Source organism: Salvelinus sp. IW2-2015, linkage group LG11, assembly GCF_002910315.2.
Source record: "Salvelinus sp. IW2-2015 linkage group LG11, ASM291031v2, whole genome shotgun sequence".
Classification (NCBI taxonomy): Eukaryota; Metazoa; Chordata; class Actinopteri; order Salmoniformes; family Salmonidae; genus Salvelinus; species Salvelinus sp. IW2-2015.
In genome coordinates this window covers 41,680,897-41,707,988 of record NC_036851.1, presented here as the reverse complement: position 1 = coordinate 41,707,988, position 27,092 = coordinate 41,680,897, and the positions used below count along the sequence as shown (strand labels likewise).

General features: G+C 42.4%; 1 protein-coding gene across 1 annotated transcript; it reads left to right on the top strand.

Annotated features, from left to right (window-relative positions):
- On the top strand, positions 1 to 27,092 carry pcsk1 (proprotein convertase subtilisin/kexin type 1). The gene is made up of 14 exons (XM_023997151.2): positions 1 to 428; positions 1,759 to 1,863; positions 2,110 to 2,232; positions 6,413 to 6,559; positions 7,789 to 7,865; positions 10,482 to 10,570; positions 16,099 to 16,271; positions 16,618 to 16,830; positions 16,955 to 17,055; positions 17,159 to 17,392; positions 19,096 to 19,253; positions 21,929 to 22,062; positions 22,261 to 22,422; positions 22,650 to 27,092. Exons 1-14 carry the CDS (start codon positions 240 to 242, stop codon positions 23,082 to 23,084), a joined length of 2,340 nt encoding a protein of 779 aa, XP_023852919.1. The 5' UTR covers positions 1 to 239; the 3' UTR covers positions 23,085 to 27,092.

Genomic DNA, 27,092 nt, shown 5'->3' with positions numbered 1-27,092 from the left:
TGTAAATATTCTCGCCCCCTTCCAAGGTTTACTCTCCGATTGCTTTCCTTGATGGTTCAATAAGGCAATAACGCCGTGACAGGTACTCTTTCCCACCCTGCACTTTGAAGGAAAAAATACATGCAAGGCGAACCAATTTATTTAATATTACTTGCGTTTTTGTTTTTAATTTGTTGTCTTGTATGCCTTCCAAGAGCATCAATCAAATATATTTTTAATCTAATCGTATTTTCTCTGAGATGGAAATGAGATGTCGCCCAACAACGGTGATGTGCTGTGCTCTTGCGGTTCTCTGCTCCATCGCTCGTTCCGTGAATGCTTCATTCGGGGACAGACAGTACCTCAACGAATGGGCGGTGGAGATTCCCGGAGGACCGGACGCCGCCAGGTCCATTGCCAAAGAACTGGACTACCGAGTAGTCCGCCAGGTAGGTTAGAGCCACAGCAACGCAGTAACAAGTTCGCTCCACACAATTGTGGTCTTGGAACAGTGTATCTCTTTGCACTATACAATTAATATGCATATTTCTGTGTTCAATTTGGCTCAGTATCTTGTCTTGGTATCAGTATTCCACTTTTTTATTAGTAGTATTCATTCGGTTGTATACAGCTGAAAGCTGAGATGGAGGGTGCCATGGCAGCCTTGTTCCTGATGTTGAAGTCTACACAGACAGCATCCTTACTGAACTTATGCATTAACTGAGATTTAAAAACCGCAACTATTGTGATTGGTGCACTCTGTCAATCATCTTCATAAATCTGGTCAGAGTGAGAAGGGAAATTCAATAGTGTAACCCAGGGTTTCACAAACTCGGTCCTCGTGTAACCTATTAAATGTCCATTATTGGCTTTTTAGTTGTTTTACAATCAGTGTATTTGCGTATCACTGTTACTTTATAATAAGTACATGTATATCATCAAACAAGTACAAACAATTAGTCTATCAATGTATTTTGGCGAAAGATGGGGATCCAATCCATATTTCATGTAATAGACTGTAACAATGACTCATTGTGTGCTGTATACTGATGATAGCCCCCTTCTGTAAATATGTTGATCGCCAATGTTGTAATTTACTTTCTACCTTGTCCAAAACAAACACATTAGGCCTATACACCCCCAGGGGATCTCTCTCTAGTCTACTCAGAGGAAACTAGCGCTCTGACTACACAGGTCAATGGTTAACCTGTGTTTCCATTCAGCCAGGGGGATGGGTATGATACCATTTCAGCTACATAATAATAATAGGCCTAAACTGTGGCTCAGAGTAACTCGTATCCTAGATTAGTGTTATTTTTCTTTTAAGCAGTATCTGTGATTGACTCATTATTTGCACAATGTGCATGCTATTCTGATAAGCACCTTTAGATTCAGTGGGTTTAGCTGTGTTTCTCTTTCCCAGGAAATTGCTAAACAAGGCCGGCTATAAATATAACTAATAAGGAAACTAGCAGGCCTATTGCTGTTGTGGTGGTATTTGCCTTCCTGTCATTATATAATATAATAATTTAATATCATCAGCTGCCCATGTTTGAGAATGATCGAAGGTACTGATTCAACAAGCTGTTCAAGAATTTTAAAGGGAGATGTACTTCCGGGTGTAATATGACCCAAGGCACTTGATTAATATATAATTAATAATTATTGCATTAATAATTGCAGGCAGTCCTATGTTATGGGATTGACAGGAAGAGGATAATGGTATTACATCACCGCTATGAAATATTCAATAACCCACCACTCTCCTCCTGTCTGCAGATTGGGGCGCTAGAAAACCATTACTTGTTTAAACACCAGACTCATCCTAGCAGGACGAAACGAAGTGCCGATCACATCACCAAACGCCTGTCCGAAGATGATCGGGTAAACAGTCCTCTATCTGTAACATTGTCTATGGCCGTGTCTGAAATGGCACCCTATTTCCTTTATAGTGCCATATTGGACACACTGTGTGTCTGTGTCTCTTCTGGTAGACTCCTCTCACGGGTAAATACCTCCAGTTTTCAGAATAAAACACCTGCGTGTGTGAATTAGCTAAGTAAGCGAATATACAGCATAAACCTAAATATGGCAGAATTCTAATATCTCTCTGTCTCTTTGGGCGTCAAGGTATCATGGGCGGAGCAACAATATGAGAAGCGGCGCAGTAAGCGGGCGTCACTGGGGTCATGCCGGGACTGTCCGGTGGACGAGCTGTTCAATGACCCCATGTGGAACCAGCAGTGGTACCTGGTAAGTCCCAAAGAACCACATGTTCCCATATGTTTCCTATAAGTCATACCCAGTGAGTAAAATTACACTTTGAACAGTCTAGGTTATTTGGTTGTCTGTGTGGTTATTTGGTTGTCTGTGTGGTTATTTGGTTGTCTGTGTGGTTATTTGGTTGTCTGTGTGGTTATTTGGTTGTTCTGTGTGGTTTATTTTGGTTGTCTTGTGGTTATAATGGTTGTCTGTGTGGTTATTTGGTTGTCTGTGTGGTTATTTGGTTGTCTGTGTGGTTATTTGGTTGTCTGTGTGGTTATTTGGTTGTTTGTCTGTCTGTGTAGTTATTTGGTAATTTCTTGTCATGGTGGCTAATAGCCAGGGCCAGAACTGAAACGCTGAATAAACAGCAATCTAAAATATGTTTTCTGACCCGACTATCAGTGATGTCAGTTCAGATCCGGCTGGTGTCTGCTGCTGCCTTCTGTTTGACCTGATTCACAAACACAATCCTAGCCTGGTCCCAGATCTGCTTGTGCTGTCGTGGCAATTCCTAATGGTCATAGTCATTGARTATTGGAAAGACAGCACAAACAGATCTGGGACCAGGCTAACACAATCCCAGAGCCCCTGAGATTCAGTACTGGCAGGGACGGACAGCTTCCTCACAAGCCTTTTAGAGAAGTGTGTATAGCACCAGTTCATTAGAGGTCTTGCGTAAGACTTAGATTTATTGATGTTGTTGCCTATCACAATTAGGATCTGTCCAAATGAAAGGAAAGCCTACATGTGTGAGGAACAGCATGTGTCTATATTGCCATGCACGTGTGTGAGGATGAGACAAATATCTTCAGCGATCACGCATGAATATGTATGTGCGAGACTTGAGAAATGTGAAAGAAAGGTTTTAACTCTGCAATAGTCAAAGGAATTAGTAATCATTCAAAATCCCAGTAAAAAGACCCATTTGTTTAATTGAACATGCTGGCCTGGCAGGAGATTGTAAGGGAACTCACTCTCTCCAACCATAATCCAGTGGAACGGAAAAGGCTGTCACACATTAAGACCCAATTTAGCCGTACACAATGGCTATTTCAGCCCACTGAGGCCAAGCCAGTGGAGGATAGTGTCACAGCTATGTATTCCCTACCAGATACATTACAGACACATCCACTTCATCCTGTGTTTAGGATTAGGCTGAACCAACCTATTCTCCATTTTTACTATTTTATTCTATGTCATTACTTTTACAGGTTGTGTTATAATTGCGTGCCAATAGGATTTTGCTAACATTGATACGCTATTATGGCCCCCTTGCAATTATTGTGAGAGTGGAGAGAACTTTTGTAACGGTATTTGGTCATTTATTAAATGCAGCGAGTCATTATTTCTAATTTTGTTATTTGTTTTCCATGGCAGCAGTGCTGGCTAAGTCAACATCTGTTATCTCATAATGATAGGACATGTGTGTGCGCACGTGTGTGTGTGTGTGCACGTGTGTGTGTGTTTGAGTATGTTTACGTGCGTCAGTGTGTGTGTTTGAGTATGTTTACGTGCGTCAGTGTGTTTGAGTATGTTTGCGTGCGTCAGTGTGTGTGTGTGTGTGTGTGCGCATGGGCGTGTGTGTTTGAGTATGTTTACGTGCTTGTGTGTGTTTGAGTATGTTTACGTACGTCAGTGTGTGTGTGTTTTAGTATGTTTACGTGCATGTGTGTGTGTTTGAGTATGTTTACGTACGTCAGTGTGTGTGTGTGCACGTGCGTGTGTGTGTGTTTGAGTATGTTTACGTGCGTCAGTGTGTGTATTTTGTCCATTCTTTCTATGTTCCCTGAACTTAATGAACTGAGTCACTCACTGTAGGACATAAGAAAATATATCCAGATGGATCCTTTTTACTCATCTGGGCTGATGACCCTAATTGAATTGGTCATGACGTGCTCGTTTATGTCTGCCATTGAGAGGGCATAGCTGACAAACACCTACACCTGTCCACTCATTTGTTACAGCCCTCTGATTGGTCTAGGCCAGCCCTAGGGACTTTCAGTCAGGGATATCAAATATGAAAGAAAGATAAATAAATAATGAAATAGTAGTAATCCCCAAGGGAAAATATAAATAAGGGTGTGTGTGGGAGGACATAAAACGAAGGATAGAGGAAGAGAGATAAAGCTAATGAGGGATATCAAGAATGAGATGGAAGTTGAAGGGAAAAAAGTGATAGTGAAAGGAGAGGAAATAAGGAGTGCGTAGAGAGGCAAAAGGGCAGAGGGAGGAATGAAGAACATGACGTGGACAGTGGGATGGAGGTACTGATGGATTGAAGAATTGAAGGGGGGTTGGAGTGAGGCGAAGAAGGCAGTGAGGGAGAAAGACATAATGGAGAGAAGGAGGGATGGAGAGAAGGATTGTATGGAGAAAGTGATGTTTAGAGAGGGAGATGGAGAGAGATAGAGATTATAGGAGTGGGTGACTGCCTGATAATGCAATCAAAGGAGTGACTCATAATACATTTAGATTACTCCCTCTGTCAAGAGGTGTGTGTGTGTGTGTGTGTGTGTGTGTGTGTGTGTGTGTGTGTGTGTGTGTGTGTGTGTGTGTGTGTGTGTGTGCAGGTTTCAGTTTGTACACGTACTGTAAGCGTGTGTGGATGCCGATGTGTTTGTTTACTGTAAGTGTCCATTCTAAATGTTTGCTTGTGCGTGCGAGCAGGGCTGTTTGGAGCCCACAGCTTACGTGTCAGTCAATAGATGAGTCATCCAATACGATACCAAGACAAAGGAGCTACAGAAGCCGTCAACAGGACCGCACAGCCTGATTTCTTACAGAATATTTGATAGTCTGACACATTTATACGTTTTGGTCATTTGGTAGGATATCTATAGGGGGAAAATGTTGTACATTTTATTGTTTTGTCAACTGTCCCTGTTGTAGAAATGAATGGTGTGGTATCTGTGTTGTAAGGATGAATCGGAGGGTTTTGATGATCATTCAAACGGAGTCAGTCTCCAGTCTCCCACTACCACCCCCCATCTCTTCACTTCCTCTAGTAGTCGGAGAAAAACAGAGAGAGAGAGGGAAGATAAGTGAGACGGCCCAAAAGAGAAGAGAAATGGGAAAGAAAGAGGGATCAAGAGAGAGAAAAATAGAAAGGGGGGGTGCAAAAGATATAGGAAGAAGTGAGATAGGAGAAGAGGAGAAAGGACAGAGAGCAAGAGAGAGATAGAGAGATCACAGCGATGACTCATTGCACTGGGTGGCGTTCTGCAGTGTCTGTGCATAATGCGGGAGGGAACACAGCAGCTCCAAGACTTTCCTAGTCTTTTTTTAGTCCCTTCTCCTGCTCTGAATCATCCCATCTCCCCTCAGGGAGGACCGCTGCACTCTCACTCCCTACTGATTAGCCAATTAACACTAGTTGGGTACCCCAAACATATACACATACATTTACATGAAATACATTAAAGGTATCACTGATTAGACAGAGGCTTGGTAGAGGTGATAGAGGCTTGGTCTCGCACAATGACACAATCATGAAGTATTATTGTTTTATTACGCGTTGCAAGATTCTCAACCTTAGTGCGGTCTTCAGTGATCCACTTAGTTGAGTAATTTTGTTGGATTGAAGTATTAACCTGCATGCTCTCTACGCCAAGGGTTTCCTACTGTAAGTGGTCAAGAGAGTGGACTCAGCCAGGACAAAGAAAGCAACAAGCTGATCATGAATTCCTGAAGGTCAACTTTGGACATGACAGCCTCCATTAGCGAAGATGGAGCTAGCAAAGCGAGGTGGCCATCTTCAGTTGACCTTTCTCCATTGTTTTGGATACTGGCCTATGATACTTGATATTCACAGACGCAATTTAGTTGAAGTACCTCACTCTTAAGGCACCACAGCTGTGCTGTTCTTTTTCCATTATTTGCGTTGTATGGGAGCTACTTCCTATATGTAAATCCAGTGCCAATGTCATTAGATCTTGTCTTAAAGGGATACTTCAGGATTTTGTCAAACTACACTCAGAGACATAAAATGGTATCCATGAGTTTATCTGACTCTGGGGAAGTAGATAAAGGGCCTTGTTGCCAAAATCCCGCAGTATGCCTTTATTGCTTAATGTACTGTGCACATGATTTAACTACAAACAACTTAAACTACTCTCCCTCTCCTTCTCTCTCTCCTTCTCCTCTTCCCCCTCTGTGTCGGCCATTCCAGCAAGACACTCGGACGTCGTCCTCCCTGCCCAAGCTGGACCTCCACGTGATTCCTGTGTGGAAGAAAGGGTTCACAGGAAAAGGAGTGGTCATCACCGTGCTGGACGACGGTCTGGAGTGGAACCACACTGACATCTACCCCAACTATGTAAGACCACGTTTCCACGGCAACAGACATCAGTAAGGGAGAGCGTTCCCATAGCAATGTCGGTGACACTTACACAGCCATTCATGAAGCACTAATAAGCAGTAATAAATTGCTATATGATAGGTGGTGATGACGGTTGTATAGTGTGCATTGAGGACAGAACTGGAGTTATTGTGGTTCTAGATTATTATGTAGTTGCTGCGTTGACAGATATAATACTTGGCTAGTATAACTGCAAAGTTGTCTTTAGCATTTATCAAGGTTTTTCCTCAAGTTGGTTAAAGGTTATAGTGAAGAAGTCTTAGCTAGTGACTATTGTGTTTGCACATTTTGAAAAAGTTTCTGTTAAAGTTTCAAATAATCAACATTTAGGCCGCCAAACCCAATTGCAAGTGAGACGATGACTTTGAACACTATTTTTGGGGGGTCAGGTGTTTTTTTTTTATGAACCAAAGCTCATTAGACAGTCATGTTGGCACATTTCTCAAATCTTGAAATGAGAGGAAATCTGTGAATCTTGAGATTTCTGCGTTTTGGTGGCAAACAGTAATTTCTCTGTCTGACACCAGGCATTGACAGACTAGCACTAGAATCTCCATACAGAGAGGCAGATTGTGAGAGAAAGAAAGACAGAGAGATAGAGAGAGGGGGAGGGAGAGGAAGTATGACAACAAGGCTGATAGAATAGACTCTGGCTATAATTAGCATGGCTGTGATTAATCAATGGACTCAAGTGAGACGCCCATCCATCTTCACTCATCGATGCCCTCTGCTTTCATTTGCATAATTTTCACAGATTCATTCTTGCCTTAATTGACACTAAAAGTAATTTTCTTGCGCTTATTTGTTTTCTTGTACATTAGAGCAGACTGGTTTTAATGATTCTGATTCAAGTGTAAAACTTTTGAATTATTAGATGCATTGTCCACACGCTCATTTTAACTGCAGATTATATTGTCTTGTTCAGTTACTTCAACCTTTTAGCAATAAACCTTAAAGACAAAGACATATTGACAAATGTTATACATTCCCCTCTCTCAAACCAAATGGCTTTGTTTCAGCCCTAATTTCCTCCATGTTCCTCTTGTCTGGTGTTCAACCATCCATAGATGTTATTTACAGTCCCTCTCAGTGACAATAGGTTGGCCCTTGGTCTAGTAACCTGTTAAGTGGGTTGCCAGATTGGGTTCTGAATCCTGTTGTGATTTCCCTGTCTCGTCCTTATCCAGGACGCAGCAGCCAGCTACGATTTCAATGACAACGACTCTGACCCCTTCCCCAGGTACGACTCCACCAATGAGAACAAGTAAGTTGGTTATTTATTTCAGGGACATACCTGATATCATGGCTATTTGTGACATATGGGAGAGGTGTGTAGGACTTTCGCACACATTCATCTGTTTTCAAACCATAATTTGTATATTCATGATTTACATGCATATTTAGCATAGTATCCAATCAAAATGATCATGACTCCAGTAGTAATAGAGAATGTTATTCATCATGGATCGGGTCCCATGCAGTCTGAAGGCCGCCATAAAACCCATGTAATTCACTTCCTAGTTACAGCATCCTCTCTGTTGATTAAATAACCATATCAGAAGGGGGCAGGCTTACAGTAACACCCTAACACACACAAATCTAACAAGTAATCTAACAATTCCCCAACAACTACCTAATACACACAAATCTAAAGGGATGAACGAGAATACGTACATATAAATATATGGATGAGCGATGGCCGAGCGGCATAGGCAAGGTGCAGTAGATGGTATAAAATACAGTATATACATGTACATGTGATATGAGTAATGTAAGACATGTAGACATTATTAAAGTGGCATTATTTAGAGTGGCATTGTTTAAAGTAACTAGTTATCCATTCATTAAAGTGTCCAGTGATTGGGTCTCAATGTGGGCAGCAGCCTCTCTGAGTTAGTGATTGCTGTTTAGCAGTCTGAAGGCCTTGAGATAGAAGCTGTTTCTCAATCTCTCGGTTCCAGCTTTGATGCACCTGTACTGACCTCGCCTTCTGGATGATAGCGGTGTGAACCGACAGTGGCTCGGATGGTTTTGGCCTTCCTGTGACATCGGGTGCTGTAGGTGTCATGGAGGGCAGGTAGTTTGCCACCGGTGATGCGTTATGCAGACCGCACCACCCTGTGGTTGAGGGCGGTGCAGCTGCCGTACCAGGCTGTGATACAGCCCGACAGGATGCTCTCGATTGTGTATCTGTAAAAGTTTGTCAGGGTTTTGGGTGACAAGCCAAATTTATTCAGCCTCCTGAGGCTGAATAGGCGCTGTTGCGTCTTCTTCACCAAACTGTCTGTGTGGTTGGACCATTTCAGTTTGTCTGTGATGTGTACGCCCAGGAACTTAAAACTTTCCACCTTCTCCACTGCTGACCCTTCGATGTGGATAGGGGGGTGCGCCCTCTGCTGTTTCCTGAAGTCCACAATCATCTCCTTTGTGTATCAGACACACACAGATGATCCAACTGGAGCTGTTGATGTAAAATAATGTTATAACAGTCATATCGATAGGGTTCCTCGCTGATTTGCTTTATATATTACGGTAAATGTGAATTTTAAAAAAAGCAATACATTTCCCTGGGAATCTATAGACTGATCAATTTAACATTTACCGGAAAATGCTGTATATTGAATTATTCTACTACATGTCCATGAGATCTAGCCTGCGAGCCATATACCTCGTAACTGAAATGCATTCCAGGTGACTACCTCATGAAGCTGGTTGAGAGAATGCAAAGAGTGTGCAAAGCTGTCATCAAGGCAATGGGTGGCTACTTTGAAGAATCTCAAATATAAAATAAATTTGGATTTGTTTAACACTTTTTTGGTTACTACATGATTCCAAATGTGTTATTTCATAGTTTTGATGTCTTCACTATTATTCCACGATGTAGAAAATATAAAAAATAAAGAAAATCCCTTGAATGAGTAGGTGTGTCCAAACTTTTGACTGGTACTCTATATGTTGTACTGTAGGTTATAGGTTAGTGTGTGGGTCAGTAAAAGTAGTTCACCAGAATGAAAGTCAGGCTATCGACTAAACCTTTCCACTATCTGCCATTGTGCCTGGTAGTGTTTGCTTGGGTGGTAGATCCCATAGATGTAGAATTACAATATTAGAGAGAGTATAATTATAGTAAATCTATTTATATGATAGATCCTAACCATAACAACTGAAAAGAGCCCATTTTACCTCTGACAACATCACATCGTCGGAATTTGATTTGAAGCCGAGGGAGAGAGAGAAAATGGCTTCATCTGTTGGGAAACGTTAAAATCACACAGAAAACCACTTACTAAAACCCTCAATGTTTCAATGCTCCTTCCTCTCTCTCTCTCTCTCTCTCTCCTTTAAATGGGGACTCACTCTATAACAGCTGTGAGGATTACACACAAAAACACACACACTCAACCCACTCCACTACCCACCCACTCTTTTGTTGTCAATCTACTCTGGGAGCTCTCTGTATAATTTAGACTCCAGCAGCAGGCTGTTTATTGTCTCTTATAAGCATGCCAAATGACATGAAACCAAAGGGCCTTTCATTTTCAATTGACAAGATTTCCCCTCAGTATCAATATTTTCGATGGTAAGTACATAATGAGATGAAGGATCTTCGGTAACCAAAACCGAAGTGAATCGAGTGATGCTGGCACTCTTCCAGAGGTTTTATGGTGGATCGGCAATGTTTTGATGAGATTTTAAAGCTTACTGTAAGCAATACTGAGATTTACCATAAACCAGTTCACAAAAGTTTGGATCAGACTGGTGTATTTTGAATCCACTGCTACGTGTATATGAAAATATAACTTCATTCCGTTAGGGACAGATTGTAAAGAAAAAGTTATGTTTAGTTGTAATTGTGTGTTCTGTTTCTGTATGTACTCAGGCATGGGACCAGGTGTGCCGGTGAGATCGCCATGCAGGCAGACAACAATAAATGTGGAGTCGGGGTGGCGTACAACTCCAAAGTTGGAGGTAATAGATGTAACGCAAGCACACCTGGTGTGTGTGTGTGTGTGTGTATCTGGGTGACCCACACAGCAGCTGGAAGGGAAGTTGTCCTGGTGGCAGCCTACTTTTTTGAGTGGATGATTACGCAACACCACTTTACCAAATGACTGAGCAACAATTGGGCACCTGTTCCACAGAGGAGGTAGCTAAAAAAAAAATCTATCAGATCTTTAAGTAGGCCTACACCAGTTAACCAATTGTGCTATTGTGTGGTTTTTTTCTGCGTTATTTTGTACATAATGTTTTGTACATAATGTTTTGTACATAATGTTTCTACCTCCATCTCTAATGACCGAAAAGAGCTTCTATCAGGAATCAAGGTAAGACCCAGATGCAGACTGTCGAAGTATGTTAATGTTTATTGTGGCAACAGGGGCAGACAAAGACAGGTCAAGGCAGGCAGGGGTCGAAAATCGAGAGTAAGGCAAAGGTACAGGACGGCAGGTGGACTCAGGGTCAGGGTCAGGCAGAGTTCAGTAATCCAGAGGTGGAGCAAAGGTACAGGATGGCAGGCAGGCTTAGGGTCAGGCAGAGAGGTCAGGCGGGCGGGTACAGGGTCAGGACAGGCAAAGGTCAAAAACCAGGAGGACTAGAAAAGAGAAACGATAGGAGCTGACAGGAAAAACTCTGGTTAGCTTGAACGAACAAAGCGAACTGGTAACAAACAGACAGAGAACACAGGTATAAATTCACAGCGGATAATAGGGAAGATGGGCAACACCTGGAGGGGGGTGGAGACAAGCACAAGGACAAGTGAAACAGATCAGGGCGTGACAGCTTCTAGATATCAGGACAGCGATTACTCACCTCGTACTGGAATAAGATTTTTTCTTTAATGAGTCGGACACAAAGGATTTACTTCAGACAAGGTGATTCGCATGAGAAAGAGATGGAGATATCGGGGACGTAGGTGGGGTGCCTTGTTAGGATCCGACGGCGAGTGGGTAATCTGCCTCTACCATCAGTACTACTAGCCTACGTACAATCATTGGATAACAAAATAGATGAACTACGATCACGCATATCCTACCAACGGGATATTAAAAACTGTAATATCTTATGTTTCACCGAGTCGTGGCTGAACAACGACATGAATAACATACAGCTAGCAGGTTATACGCTGCCTCCGGTAAGACAAGGGACGGCGGTCTGTGTATATTTGTAAACAACAGCTGGTGCACGAAATCTAATAGTAAGGAAGTCTCGATGTTTTGCTCACCTGCGGTAGAGTATATGATAAGCTGTAGACCACACTATTTACCAAGAGAGTTTATCTATATTCTTCGTAGCTGTCTATTTTCCACCACAAACCGATGCTGGCACAAAGACCACACTCAATGAGCTGTATATAGCCATAAGCCAACAAGAAAACGCTTATCCAGAAGCAGAGCTCCTAGTGGCCGGGGACTTTACTGCAGGGAAACTTAAATCAGTTTTACCTCATTTCTATCAGCATGTTAAATGTGCAACCAGAGGGGAAAAAAAACTCTAGACCACCTTTACTCCACACACAGAGACACGTACAAAGCTCTCCCTCGCCCTSCATTTGACGCAGATGCTAAGCTACAGGACTGTTTTGCTAGCACAGACTGGAATATGTTCCGGGATTCTTCCGATGGCATTGAGGAGTACACCACATTAGTCACTGGCTTCATCAATAAGTGCATTGATGACGTCGTCCCCAGAGTGACTGTACGTACATACCCCAACAAAAAGCCATGGATTACAGGCAACATCAGCACTGAGCTAAAGGGTACAGCTACCGCTTTCAATGAGCGGGACTCTAACCTGGAAGCTTATAAGAAATCCCGCTATGCTTTCCGACGAACCATCAAACAGGCAAAGCGTCAATACAGGACTAAGAATGAATCGTACCACACCGGCTCCGACGCTCGTCAGATGTGACAGGGCTTGCAAACTATTATAGACTACAAAGGGAAGCACAGCCGCAAGCTGCACAGTGACAAGAGCTTACAGTGGCTTGCGAAAGTATTCACCCCCTTGGCATTTTTCCTATTTTGTTGCCTTACAACCTGGAATTAAAATAGATTTTTGGGGGGTTTGTATCATTTGATTTACACAACATGCCTACCACTTTGAAGATGCAAAATATTTTTTGTGTGTGAAATAAACAAGAAATAAGACAAAATAAACTAAAACATGAACATGCATAACTATTCACCCCCCCAAAAGTCAATACTTTGTAGAGACACCTTTTGCAGCAATTACAGCCGCAAGTCTCTTTGGGTATGTCTCTATAAGGTTGGCACATCTAGTCACTGGGATATTTGCCCGTTCTTCAAGGCAAAACTGCTCCAGCTCCTTCAAGTTGGATGGGTTCCGCTGATGTACAGCAATTTTAAGTCATACCACAGATTCTCAATTGGATTGAGGTCTGGGCTTTGACTAGGCCATTCCAAGGCATTTAAATGTTTCCCCTTAAACCACTCGAGTGTTGCTTTAGCAGTATTCTTAGGGTCATTGTCCTGCTGTAAGGTGAACCTCCGTCCCAGTCTCAAATCTCTGGAAGACTGAAACAGGTTTCCCTCAAGAATCCCTGTATTTAGCGCCATCCATCATTCCTTAAATTCTGAACAGTTTCCCAGTCCCTGCCAATGAAAAACATCCCCACAGCATGATACTGCCACCACCATGCTTCGATGCTGTTCTCAGGGTGATGAGAGGTGTTGGGTTTGCGCCAGCCATAGCGTTTCCTTGATGGCCAAAAAGTTCAATTTTAGTCTCATCTGACCAGAGTACCTTCTTCCATATGTTTGGGGAGTCTCCCACATGCCTTTTGGCGAACACCAAACGTGTTTGCTTATTTTTTCTCTTTAAGCAATGGCATTTTTCTGGCCACTCTTCTGTAAAGCCCAGGTCTGTGGAGTGCACGGCTTAAAGTGGTCCTATGGACAGATACTCCAGTCTCCGCTGTGGAGCTTTGCAGCTCCTTCAGGTTTATCTTTGGTCTCTTTGTTGCTTCTTAATGCCCTCCTTGCCTGGTCCGTGAGTTTTGGTAGGCGGCCCTCTCTTCGCAGGTTTGTTGTGGTGCCATATTCTTTACATTTTTTATTAAGGGATTTAATGGTGCTTCGTGGGATGTTCAAAGTTTTGGATATCTTTTTATAACCCAAACCTGATCTGTACCTCTCCACAACTTTGTCCCTGACCTGTTTGGAGAGCTCCTTGGTCTTCATGGTGCCGCTTGCTTGGTGGTGCCCCTTGCTTAGTGGTGTTGCAGACTCTGGGGCCTTTCAGAACAGGTGTATATCTACTGAGATCATGTGACAGATCATGTGACACTTAGATTGCACACAGGTGGACTTTATTTATCTAATTATGTGACTTCTGAAGGTAATTGGTTGCACCAGATCTTATTAAGGGGCTTCATAGCAAAGGGGGTGAATACATATGCACGCACCACTTTTCACTTCATTTTTTGAAACAAGTGATTTTTTTTATTTCACTTCACCAATTTGGACTATTTTGTGTATGTCCATTACATGAAATCCAAATAAAAATCAACTTAAATTACAGGTTGTAATGCAACAAAATAGGAAACACTCCAAAGGGGATGAATACTTTTGCAAGGCACTGTACCAGATGAGCTAAATTACTTCTATGCTCGCTTTGAGGCAAGCAACACTGAAGCATGCATGAGAGCATCAGCTGTTCTGAACGACTGTGTGATCACGCTCTCCGTATCCGATGTGAGTAAGACTTATAAACAGGTCAACATTCACAAGGCCGCAGGGCCAGACATATTACCAGGATGTGTACTCCAAGCATTCGCTGAACAACTGGCAAGTGTCTTCACTGACATTTCCAACCTGTTCCTGACTGAGTCTGTAATACCAACATGTTTCAAGCAGACCACCATAGTCCCTGTGCCCAAGAACACTAAGGTAACCTGCCTAAATGACTACCAACCCGTAGCACTCAAGTCTGTAACCATGAAGTACTTTGAAAGGCTGGTCATGGTTCACATCAACACCATTATCCCAGAAACCCTAGACCCACTCCAATTTGCATACCGCCCCAACAGATACACAGATGATGCAATCTCTATTGCACTCCACACTGCCCTTTCTCACCTGGACAAAAGGAATTCCTATGTGAGAATGCTATTCATTGACTACAGCTCAGCGTTCAACACCATAGTGCCCTCAAAGCTCATCACTAAGCTAAGGACCCTGGGACTAAACACCTCCCTCTGCAACTGGATCCTGGACTTCCTGACGGTCCGCCCCCAGGTGGTAAGGGTAGGTAACAACACATCCGCCATGCTGATTCTCAACACGGGGGCCCCTCAGCGGTGCGTGGTCAGTCCCCTCCTGTACTCCCTGTTCACTCATGACTGCATGGCCAGGCATGACTCTAACACCATCATTAAGTTTGCCGATGACACAACAGTGGTAGGCCTGATTACCGACAACGATGACAAACCTATAGGGAGGAGGTCAGAGACCTGGCTGTGTGGTGCCAGGATAACAACCTCTCCCTCAATGTGATCAAGACAAAGGAGATTATTGTGGACTACAGGAAAATGAGGACCGAGCACACCCCCATTCTCATCGACGGGGCTGTAGTGGAGCAGGTTGAGAGCTTCAAGTTTCTTGGTATCCACATCACCAACAAACTATCATGGTCCAAACACACCAGGACAGTCGCGAAGAGGGCACAACAAAGCCTATTCCCCCTCAGGAGACTGAAAAGATTTGGCATGGGTCCTCAGATCCTCAAAAGGTTCTACAGCTGCACCATCGAGAGCATCCTGACTGGTTGCATCACTGCCTGGTATGGCAACTGCTCTGCCTCCGACCGCAAGGCACTACAGAGGGTAGTGCGTACGGTACAGTACATCACTGGGGCCAAGCTTCCTGCCATCCTGGACCTGTATACCAGGCAGTGTCGGAGGAAGGCCCTAGAAATTGTCAAATACTCCAGCCACCCTAGTCATAGGCTGTTCTCTCTGCTACCGCACGGCAAGGCTTCTGAACAGCTTCGACCCCCAAGCCATAAGACTCCTGAACATCTAATCAAATGGCTACTCAGACTATTTGCATTGTCCGTCTGTCCCCCTCTCTTTTACGCTGCTGCTACTTTCTGTTTATTATCTATGCATAGTCCCTTTAACTCTACCTTCATGTACATATTACCTCAATTACCTTGACTAACCTGTGCCCCCGCACATTGACTCTGTATCGGTACCCCCTGTATATTGCCTCGCTATTGTTATTTTTTACTCATCTATTTTGTACTTAACACTTATTTTTCTTTAAAACTGCATTGTTGTTTAAGGGCTTGTAAGTAAGCATTTCACTGTAAGGTCTACACCTGATGTATTCGGCGCATGTCTCAAATCAAATTTGATTTGATACATGTTTTATATTTGGGCACAAGATCGAACCACGTGCAAAGTATGACTCAAAACACTTCAACTACAGTCAATCAAATATTTCCCTGACGTGTTCCATCATGTTGACTTGCAGGGATCCGCATGTTGGACGGTATTGTGACGGATGCCATCGAGGCCAGTTCTATTGGCTTCAATTCGGACCACGTGGACATCTACAGTGCCAGCTGGGGACCCAACGATGATGGCAAGACGGTCGAGGGCCCCGGTCGCCTTGCGTCAAAAGCCTTTGAGTACGGCATCCAGAAGGTAACACACCAAAGTCCTCTCTTTTTCCCTTTAAAAAAATAGCATCCCATGAATCTACATCATGTTATTCTGTTGTATCACCAAGTTCATATTGATTGTAAAATTGACCCTTCAACAGCACTCCACACTTCATAATGACTCATTTATAAATAAGGAACTCATATTATTATTCCAACATAATTATTCCACTTTAACACATAGAAGTCAAAACAAACTAAAATCCAAACAAATCATCTAAATACATTGAAATTTGATTTAAAAAAAGGGAAGCTAGACAAGGAACCTAAGCAAAAGGCTACTAAAAACAAACTTAACACTAACTCCTCACCCATCTCCTTCCCCTCAGGGCCGGGGAGGGAAGGGCTCTATCTTCGTGTGGGCGTCAGGGAACGGGGGCCGCCAGGGGGACAACTGCGACTGCGACGGCTACACAGACAGCATCTACACCATCTCCATCAGCAGTGCCTCCCAGCAGGGCCTGTCCCCCTGGTACGCTGAGAAGTGCTCCTCCACCCTAGCTACCGCCTACAGCAGCGGAGACTACACCGACCAGAGAATAGTGAGTGACCTTAGGTCCCAGGTCCCCCACACCACTGTATAATTGAGATTAGTGTTCGTGTCACATTTTGTTACTTTACGTTATAATAACTATGATAACTTTGTTTACTTCTGTCTTCCTGCAGACCAGTGCTGATTTGCATAATGAATGCACAGAGACACACACAGGAACGTCCGCCTCCGCCCCACTGGCTGCTGGGATATTTGCCCTGGCACTGGAACAGAAGTAAGGCAACAATCATGACTTAAACGATTTCCACTAATGAAATAGGTGTTTAGGGACATGTCGGACTTCTTATTTGTCTATCCCCACTAACCCCTCACCCCAGCCCTGAGCTGACGTGGAGGGATCTGCAGCACTTGGTGGTGTGGACGTCTGAGTTCGACCCACTGGCCAACAACCCCGGCTGGAAGAGGAACGGGGCAGGCCTGATGGTCAACAGTCGTTTTGGCTTCGGCCTGCTCAATGCCAAGGCCCTGGTGGACCTGGCCGACCCGGCCACCTGGAAACACGTCCCTGAGAAGAAACAGTGCATAATCAGGGACGACTCCTTCCAGCCCAGGTACAAAGACACTCTAACATTCTAGTATACCAGAAACATCTAATCCTTCTGACATAACATACTTGCATTTGTCATTTACATTTTAGTCATTTAGCAGACGCTTTTATCCAGAGCAGGAGCAATTAGGGTTAAGTGCCTTACTCAAGTGCACATTGGCAGATTTCTTAACCTAGACGGCTCGAACCAGTGACCTTTCGGCTACTGACCCAGTGCTGTTAACCTGCCCTCATGTATTGTTCAATTCAGACTAATTCCGGTGGACAAGCAAATTTATAGAGTGCACCGATAATTCCATGAGGGACAGAATCCCATGTCCTGAGATGTCCTTACATTTTGGCTCTTCTAATGACATCTGTAGTTTGACCTGTTTCTCATATGGAACAATTATAACAACAGTCAAATGAAAGCCGGAGATTTGTGTTTTTGTGTGTTTATGTTATGCGTACGTGCATAATCGCACATGTGTGTGTATGTATGTCCACGGTCTGTATTGATAGGAAAGCTAGGATCCGACTTAGATTTCTTTAATGGAAGGCTCAAACAATCTTTGGAGAAATCTTCTATTTACTAATAACTTTAGGTTTTTAGGCTTTAGGAGTTTAAAGCTAGAGCTAAAGCTAGCTGGCAAATGTTGCAAAGCCAACATTTATTTCCAGATTAAACCTCTGAAGGATTTTTTTTTATCTGAGCAGATGTTTTGTTTACCTTCATTTCGGATTAACTGCCTTAGGACGTGTGAGCGCTAGATAGTTTAGTCACCAGCCCTAGGCTACATCCTCCAAATGACCTTCAGTTCAAAGGATATGTTTGTTATTTTAGAGTTTACAGTGATGGTTCCTTACCCTGACAGTAGTTTACAGGCTATAAGAGACTGTAGTCCACAGTTCGGATTTCCTTTAACAGCCTTACTTGCCTCTGCTAACCAAACATCAATGGGAGAGATTAGGTCATGAAGACAATATTAGCTATGGATGAAGTTATTTGTGACTACAAACACAAAACATGTCTCTACAACCCGATTCTTGATCATGTCCCTTTGCCAAGCAGCAGGGATTAAGCGACTCATTGGCATGCCACCCAGTTTCCTTTTTACCTAGGCCAGGGATCATCATTAAGTCTTTTATGTCCAACAATAAAAATAAAAAAATGATATTTTTTAAAAGCATTATTTTATTTTGCTCAGAAAATTTTGAGGGCCAAATAAAATCCCTTGGGGGTCCAGCAGTTAGGTAACTCTGACCTAGGCCATCATGATCACGCCACCTCTGTATAATCCAGAGGATTTAAGCCTCCATGTGTGTCATTGCTCCATCCATTCACGTCCTGGGTGAATATACGGATTAACCCTGATTCTGAGCCAACCACTGGCCATCCAAATGTATATGTTGTCATACCTGGTCAATATAACATGTAATATTCATGTAATATACTCAGACAGACAACTCTCATTAGAAATATGTCAGAATGTTGACATGTATCCACAAGTAATATGTAACTTGTGGATACATACCAATATRACCAATAAATAGTAGTTAAATGTCAATATTTTGATTTATAATGAGAACATGTTTTGTCTGACTGTATTCGATGTTACAATGTATGAATCATGGCCAGTATACGTTGAACCAATGTTGTTTGGTTTGGTATGTTATGGTGGTAGTACAACCACAGTACTAACTTCCTGTGCTGTGTCTTTTTCCCAGGGCATTGAAAGCAGCWGTAGAGATCACCATTGAGATCCCSACCAAGGCCTGTAATGGCCAGGACAACGCTGTCCTCTCACTGGAGCATGTGCAAGTGGAGGCCAGCATCGAGTACACCAGGAGAGGAGACCTACACATCACACTCACATCCCCATCAGGTTAGATACACACACACGTTTGTTTTACTATCCTTGTGGGGATCAAACAATTGATTCCATTTCAAAATCCTATTTTTCCTAACCATAACCCTTAAAACCTGTTATGGCTGCAGCCCGACACCGGTACACCTATGACAACATCCAGCTCAAATGCAGGGCGCGAAATTCAAAATCTATTTTTTTTTAATATTTAACTTTCACACATTAACAAGTCCAATACAGCATTTGAAAGATAAACATCTTGTCAATCCAGCCAACATGTCCGATTTTTTAAATGTTTTACAGAGAAAACACCACATATATTTATGTTAGCTCACCACCAAATAAAAAAGAGGACAGACATTTTTCACAGCACAAGTAGGATGCAAGTAGCATGCACAAGCCAACCTAACTAACCTAGAACCAACCTAAATAACCTAGAAAAAACTACCTCAGATGACAGTCCTATAACATGTTACACAATAAATCTATGTTTTGTTCAAAAAAATTGCATATTTTAGCTATAAATCAGTTTTACATTACTGCTACCATCATAGCTACAGTCAGAAATCGCACGGGAGTAGCCAGAGAAAATAGACACCAACGTCAACTACCTAATTACTCATCATAAAACATTTCAGACACATATATGGTGGATAGCTAATGAAAGACAAATATCTTGTGAATACAGACAATATTTCCGATTGTTGAAGTGTTTTACAGCGAAAACACAATATATCGTTGTATTAGCTTACTACAATAGCTAGCACACAGCAACATTGATTCTAGTCAAACGGTAGCGTTAGCACAGTTCGACAGATATATGAAAAAGCATCCCAAATTGGGTCCTTATCTTTGTGGATCTTCCATCAGAATGTTCTCCAAGGGGTCCTTTGTTCAGAAACGTCTTTATTTCGATCCAGAACGAACAATTTCCCTCTTGAATTAGCAAGCACACTGGCAGTGCGACGCTAACCTCTCCATCTTGAAAAAATTATTGCGTCGCATCACGTCTAAAGTCCAGAAAACATTTCAATAATATAATTAAACTATATTGAAATAACATACTTTAGGATGATATTGTGACATGTATCAAATAAAATCRAAGCCAGAGATCATATTCACCTTTACAGAGTGTTTTCCAGGAGCCGAGTCCAGGTGCTACTTCGTGCCCAGAAAGAAAAATAAACTGCGCAATACTCACTCAAAGAGGCTGTGTTCAAATACAGGACGAGATAATCAACTGATTTCTTCTCTCACTTCCGCATGACACCCAGAGGAAGGCGTATGACGTGTTTCTACAGTCCTAAGTGACCTGCCCTTTTATAGACAAGGGCTCGAAGAGCGACATCGATTTTGGAAATCTCACTTCCGGATAGGAAATGGACTGTAAAAATAGTTCTGTTCCACTTAGAGAAATAATTWWAACGGTTTTAGAAACTAGAGACTGTTTTCTATCCAATAGTAATAACAATATGCATATTGTAAGAGCAAAAATTGATTAAGAGGCCGTTTGAAAATTTGCACATATTTTCCAGTTTTTCAATACGCCCCCTGCAGCCATAACAAGTAACCTTATCCCCTAACCCTAACTCCTAAGCCTAATTCTAACCCAAACCGTAAATGTAACCTTAAAGCATGAAGCACACCGAGAATCTCACTACCAATAGACTGCCGATAGGTACTCATCACAGTGGGAGGCCGTTACTTCTCTTGCTAGAACAAAAGCGGTACCTGCTGCGTGCTGACCCGGTAGTGACAAACCTACCATTTCTACTTGTAGAATAGTGGCCAACAACTTGATTTGAGCCAATTAGAGAGCACGAACCCCCACATGGGGCAACCGACATTGGTGACAACAATTTTTTTTTTTTAAAGAAGGCATTTTCTCTGTACATCCACAGATGAGCCAGTCACACTTCATATGCAATGTAGGCTATGGGATGGTAGCTAGTTATAGTAAGTACACAGATGCAATACACACAACACTAAAAACTTCCTCCAAGCTAGCTAACCACTGTAGCAAGTATTGACATTACAATTAAATCACGCTGGTTTACATGAAACAGCTGCCTGTGTTAGCTGCCGAATTAGATCAGTGTCCTTTAGCAAATATGCTAACGTTAGCTAGCTAGCTAAACAGTTGGCTATGTGCTGGCACTGGCAGTATGGGATTATGGAGAGTGTGGAGAATTAAATTATTTATTCGTCATATTGCTAGGTAGTTATCTAGCTGTGGCCATCTGGCTAGTGTCAACAAGGACTTTCTACAGAATAGCAACATTAGCACAGCTAACTAACACTGGAATCTAGACCATAAGCAACACACACAGACATGCATTGACAAACAACGCTATTGCCACCTTCTGGTTTGGAGTATTTTAACTGAGTATCTGATGATTTCACAAATGAGATTGACTGCTGACACTGTTCAGAGGTGCTAAGTTCAGTCGGCAGGCAAACGTTTGACAATCCTACCGGTGTGTCTTAGCTATAACCCCTAAGCCTAAAATAGCCTTTTTCCTTGTGGGAACCGGCAAAATGTCCCAACTTGTCAGAATCTTCCTTGTTTAACTATCCTTGTGAAGAGTTTTGGTCCCCAGGATAGTAAAACCGAAAAACACATACATACAATATAAAACTGAAAACTGGAGCCAAACAAGGCTATATGAACCATTATTATTTTCTGGTATCAGGCACTAGCACGGTCCTGCTGGCAGAGAGAGAGAGGGACATGTCATCTAACGGCTTCAGGAACTGGGACTTCATGTCTGTTCACACCTGGGGAGAAGACCCCACTGGCACCTGGACCCTCAAGATAACTGACACGGTCAGTCAAGGGATAGTTCCAATCCATTACTTTCCAGTAAAGTTTGTTTAGACGATTTCGAACTTTATAGAAAATGGAGCTGGCCATTTACTGTGGTCGAACTGCTCCAAATGCCACATAGCATAGGCATTGTGTTGTATCAACATATTGTCTAAACAGGGTGTTTTTTTACACTCTTTTTCTATTTCCCTTTGTCAGTCCGGGCGGATGGAGAATGAAGGCCAGATCCTGACCTGGAAGTTGATTCTCCACGGCACGTCAGAGAAGCCCGAGCACATGAAGAAACCCAGAGTGTACGTCCCTTACAACGCTGTCCAGAATGACCGTAGAGGAGTAGAGCACATGGACGACATGATGGAGGTGAGCGCGATAATTAAAGGGACGTTACACCTCTTTTTAACTTCATATTTATTATCTCCCGAACCATACTAGTGTCTACATATGAGAGGGTTAAATATACATGTGCATATACGGTCTGTCGACTGTCGTCAGAACTCAAATGCAATTCTGTGTAACTTACTTACCTCATCCACTAAACTATTTCTGTCTGTATGTTTGTTTGTCTTTCTCTCTATCCAACCCTATAGGAACTGTCCACCCAGGCTGAGGCCCACTCACCGCAGAAGACTCAACCTCCTCCTTCCGCCACCCCCAAGATGAAGCAGATGAGACCCTCCTCCCCACCCCTGTCCCCCTCCCTGGCCCTCCTGCGTCTCCTCCAGACRGCCTTCAACCGGCAGACCCCCACCGCCCTGCCTCAGTCCCCAGAAAAGGCCTCCTCTAGCAGGGGAGAGCAGCACCAGGGCAGGCCACACTCCATTCCAGGGGGAGCAGGCCCTCGCATCGCTCCCCAGAAGCTGTACCAGGCCCTGGACAGGATCAACCAGTACCAGCAGGCCGGGCAGGATGACAGCCTTTACAGCGACTACAGTGACGGCTTCTACAGCGCCAAGCCCTACAAGCACAGAGATGACCGGCTGCTGCAGGCACTCTTCAACATGCTCTCTGACGACAAGCAGTGAGGGRGGGRGGGCATGGGGTGGAACTCAGTGTGTGCAGGCTTTTGTTCCAGACCCAACATATCCAGCCCTGTAGGATTCAGGGACGATTGAACTAATCATGGTCTACATTGAAGATTGTGCTTAGTTAACTATCGGTAGTTGAATCAGGTGTGTTAGTGCTGGGCTCAAGCCTACACAGCCCTGCGGTTCTCCTTGGTCAAGATTGGCCACCCCGGGGTATGGTGTGAGAGAGATAGGGTGAGGAGGCGGCGGCTGGGCATGGAAGGAGCATGCGAGAGAGGGGGAGAGTGAAAGCCAGAGAGAAACTCTTCCAGCCAAACGTGTTGTTGTTTTTCCAAAACTCTGYTTTTCTTACCTTGCAGCATTCCAGCCTGTCTCTCTGTCTATCTGTCTTTCATTCTGCACAGTTGTAGGTCGGTTGCATCTCAATTCCCGCAAGTGGCTTCCCTTCCTCTTCCTCCTCCCACTCCTCCTAATGTAGTGAAACCTGGCTAGCCCATAGACTTCCGCCATATTGATTCAGTCTTCTAAGATCAGTATGCATGAAAGAAAAGAGGCATACTTAGATTCAACTAGGATTCCATTCCATCCGCCTCCTCCAGCCATTTATCCACCTCTATCCACCATCATTCCACCCCCTTCCTCCAGCCATCTATCCACCTCTATCCACCATCATTCCACCCCCTTCCTCAAGCCATCTATCCACCTCTATCCACCATCATTCCACCCCCCTCCTCCAGCCATCTATCCACCTCTATCCACCACCTCCTCTAGCCACCTATCCACCTCTATCCACCATCCTTCCACACTCCTCCAGCCATCTATCCACCTCTATCCACCATCATTCCACCCCTCCTCCAGCCATCTATCCACCTCTATCCACCATCATTCCACCCCCTCCTCCAGCCATCTTTCCACCGCAGGATGGGTCCCAATAGTCTTAAAGGGACACTTCACTTCAAAACAAAAGTTAGTAAGATGTTTTCAGGCATCAAAAGTCGTCTGGTGTCGAGATGAGTCCACGTACCAGGACATGTGTTTTTTAGATCCAACTGTATGCCTCAATCCCAAATTAATGAAAAAAATATACGTACTGAATAAAATGAGGAAATGTATTTCCATTCATTCCAGATTAAGGAAATGTATTTCCATTCATTCCAGATTAAGGAAAGGTATTTCCATTCATCACAGATTTGGCATATATATGTAGCTGGATCTACACAAGATTTGACACGGGACGTAGACTCATCTGTTCATAACTTTTGGAGTATGAAAACGTCAGACAAAACAAACTTGATTTTTGAGTGAACGGGCCCAAGAGACAACGAGAAAAATATTAATATTAATAATTGTATATATTTAGTATATAAATTATATTTTGAGGCTCTATTTATCACCTTTACCTATCAGTGGTATTGAAAAAAGGGAGACAAGAGAAGGAGATGAGGAAATAACATTAAGACTTTTGGGACACAGCCCTATTCTCCCTTCACTCTACCACCTGCTTGAGCATGCTACCTTCAGAATATACATTTCATAATTCTATTATGACTGACATGATCAATATATTATACAAAGACAATGATTGTAATGTTGTTTTTAAATATACTTGGCCTCTAAAATATCCACCTCTCTAAACTCCAACTCTGAAATATCTATTTAATATTTATACTTTGACATATTTATTTTGTCATGTATTTGTTTTCTGTAAGAGKAGAAGTACTCACTGTGCTACTGTAACTTAAGCCCAAATCCTAATTTGAGGAATGTGATTTTAAGATATATGCACAAYTTCAAGTTAGGTTTGCGACTATACTTTAATATGCATAAAAAATGCAGTCCCCCTACTGATTGTTTTTCAAACTGAAAGCTCAAAGATGTTGATATGTGGCATATTCTTCACAGGGTGTCAACAAAGCATTGGAGYGTTTGAGAACGGCAGTCTTTTACCCGGTTCTCTTGAGGAAAAAAAAAAAGTTCAGTCCTTGGGGAAATTCTTTAAATATTTTATTTTTTAAACAACAACATACAGTCTAAAACAAAAKAAATTGGGAAGATAACTGACCAAGAATCAATTGGTTGTGTCATTTTTATGGATGTTATTCGACCTTATAAGATATATATAGATATGATGAATATGATTGAAGCTTTTGCAAATTGGCAATGTTGAAACCATCTGAATACTTATGTATTTTAACTGATAATATAAAATAACTATACATTTTTTATTTTTTAAGTATTATACAAATGTTGTGCAATTTGATTCATTTTATTTTCAAAAGTACAATGCTGCATTAAATATTTTTCTAAAATATATATATATATATATAAATCCCTTAGTCATTTTATTTTAGATTTAGTCAAATTCTAGGTTTATATTAATACAAACTAAATGGAATTATTAATATAAATGAACACTGCCAAACTGTTGTGCTGCCAAATTTTGTAAAAGTTTTCCTGTGTTTGGGTGATTGTAAAACAGGCTTCGATGTTACTTCATTTACAAACTCATATTGACACAACTTGTCGTGGTAATTTCCTGTATTACTAAATGAGGAGAGTTTACAAACCACACACAAGTCAGAGTTATATTTTAAMCTCCATCTTTAATTATATGAGCTTCACCATAGCCCTTTGACTCTCAGATCAATTCAGTGTCTATAAATGAATTCTCTGAGAGTGCTTACAAAAACAATTCTTAGTATCTTTTATAGCCAAGATACACCCCTCTCAACTTACATGACAAACCACAGATCTTAGGAACTTCACAAAGGGCCTTTTACTTGAAAGAGGAGTATCCCATAGCCAGATAGCATTAGCTATAAATTATCGTTCAGTTTGGTCTCTTAGACGAGGTTCTACWTYYYGTTCTTGGTACTTCCTAGTACCAAAACATGACCTCATCCAATGGCATATATCAATTGTCAATTCTAGATACTCCCATCTCAAATACATCCCCTCCTGGACAAGCTCACGGAGGGGAGTGAGCCTCTAGGTCATATACTATGAAAGATAAGTGCAACATCAGAGGGGACATACAATGGTTCCAGACACTGCCATACTCCTCCCCCCAATGGGAAAAGGAGGGAGTGRCTGGAGTACAGACATAGTGGAGCCCTTCACATGGTTTCACAGATGATTCACATATGAAGACAAYGTTCAAACCTGACTTCTCCCTTTCTGATATTCTACATATTACCAGACATGTAAAAGACAAGCCTGACCTCTCCCCTCTCTGGGCCCCAAGTGACTTTTCCCTAGAGAAGAAAGGAAAATGCAACTGCCGACAGTATAGTCCAAAAAGAAGACATTCTAATGACAAGTATAAAGTAAATAAAACATCTTATTTATCTATGTTACCTAACTAACTCTGATTCAGCTATGACAAACTACATGGTTATATGCAACTTTTTGGATATGTTCATTTATACAATATTTTTGGTATTAGTGGACTTTCATGATTCAATCCAGTTATACTTTAGTGTAGGCGGGGCTTCAAACAAAAAAACTATAACACATTTATAGTATGTATAATGCCTTCATATGCCCTACATAAACATTCACGTTTATGCTCAACTGCAGGTCGGTAGATGTCACTGCATTATCTTATGGCAACTTGCGGTTGATAATCTTAGCTGACATTTGCATGTATAAATGCTTATGTAGTGATTATGACAGTGTTAGGAACTGCTATGAATGTGCTACGTAGCCCTATGTATGTAAAGCCCCATACACTACAGTGGTAAGAATCCCCTGTTTTCTGTGGTATTGGCTCTAGCCCTGCTCTCTGCCAAACAAAGTGAAAGATTAAGATGACAGATGAAGAATAGTTTACATGCATCCTGTAATTTATACATCTTTCAATGTAGCCAGTGTTGTTGATCTGTTTGTTTATATTTTGGATTTGATTGATGCTTCTGTCCAATGTTGTTCACAAGAGCTGAAATATGTCGGTATTTATGTATGGATGTACAAAATGAGATTTATCGTAATAAACTGCAAAGTGAC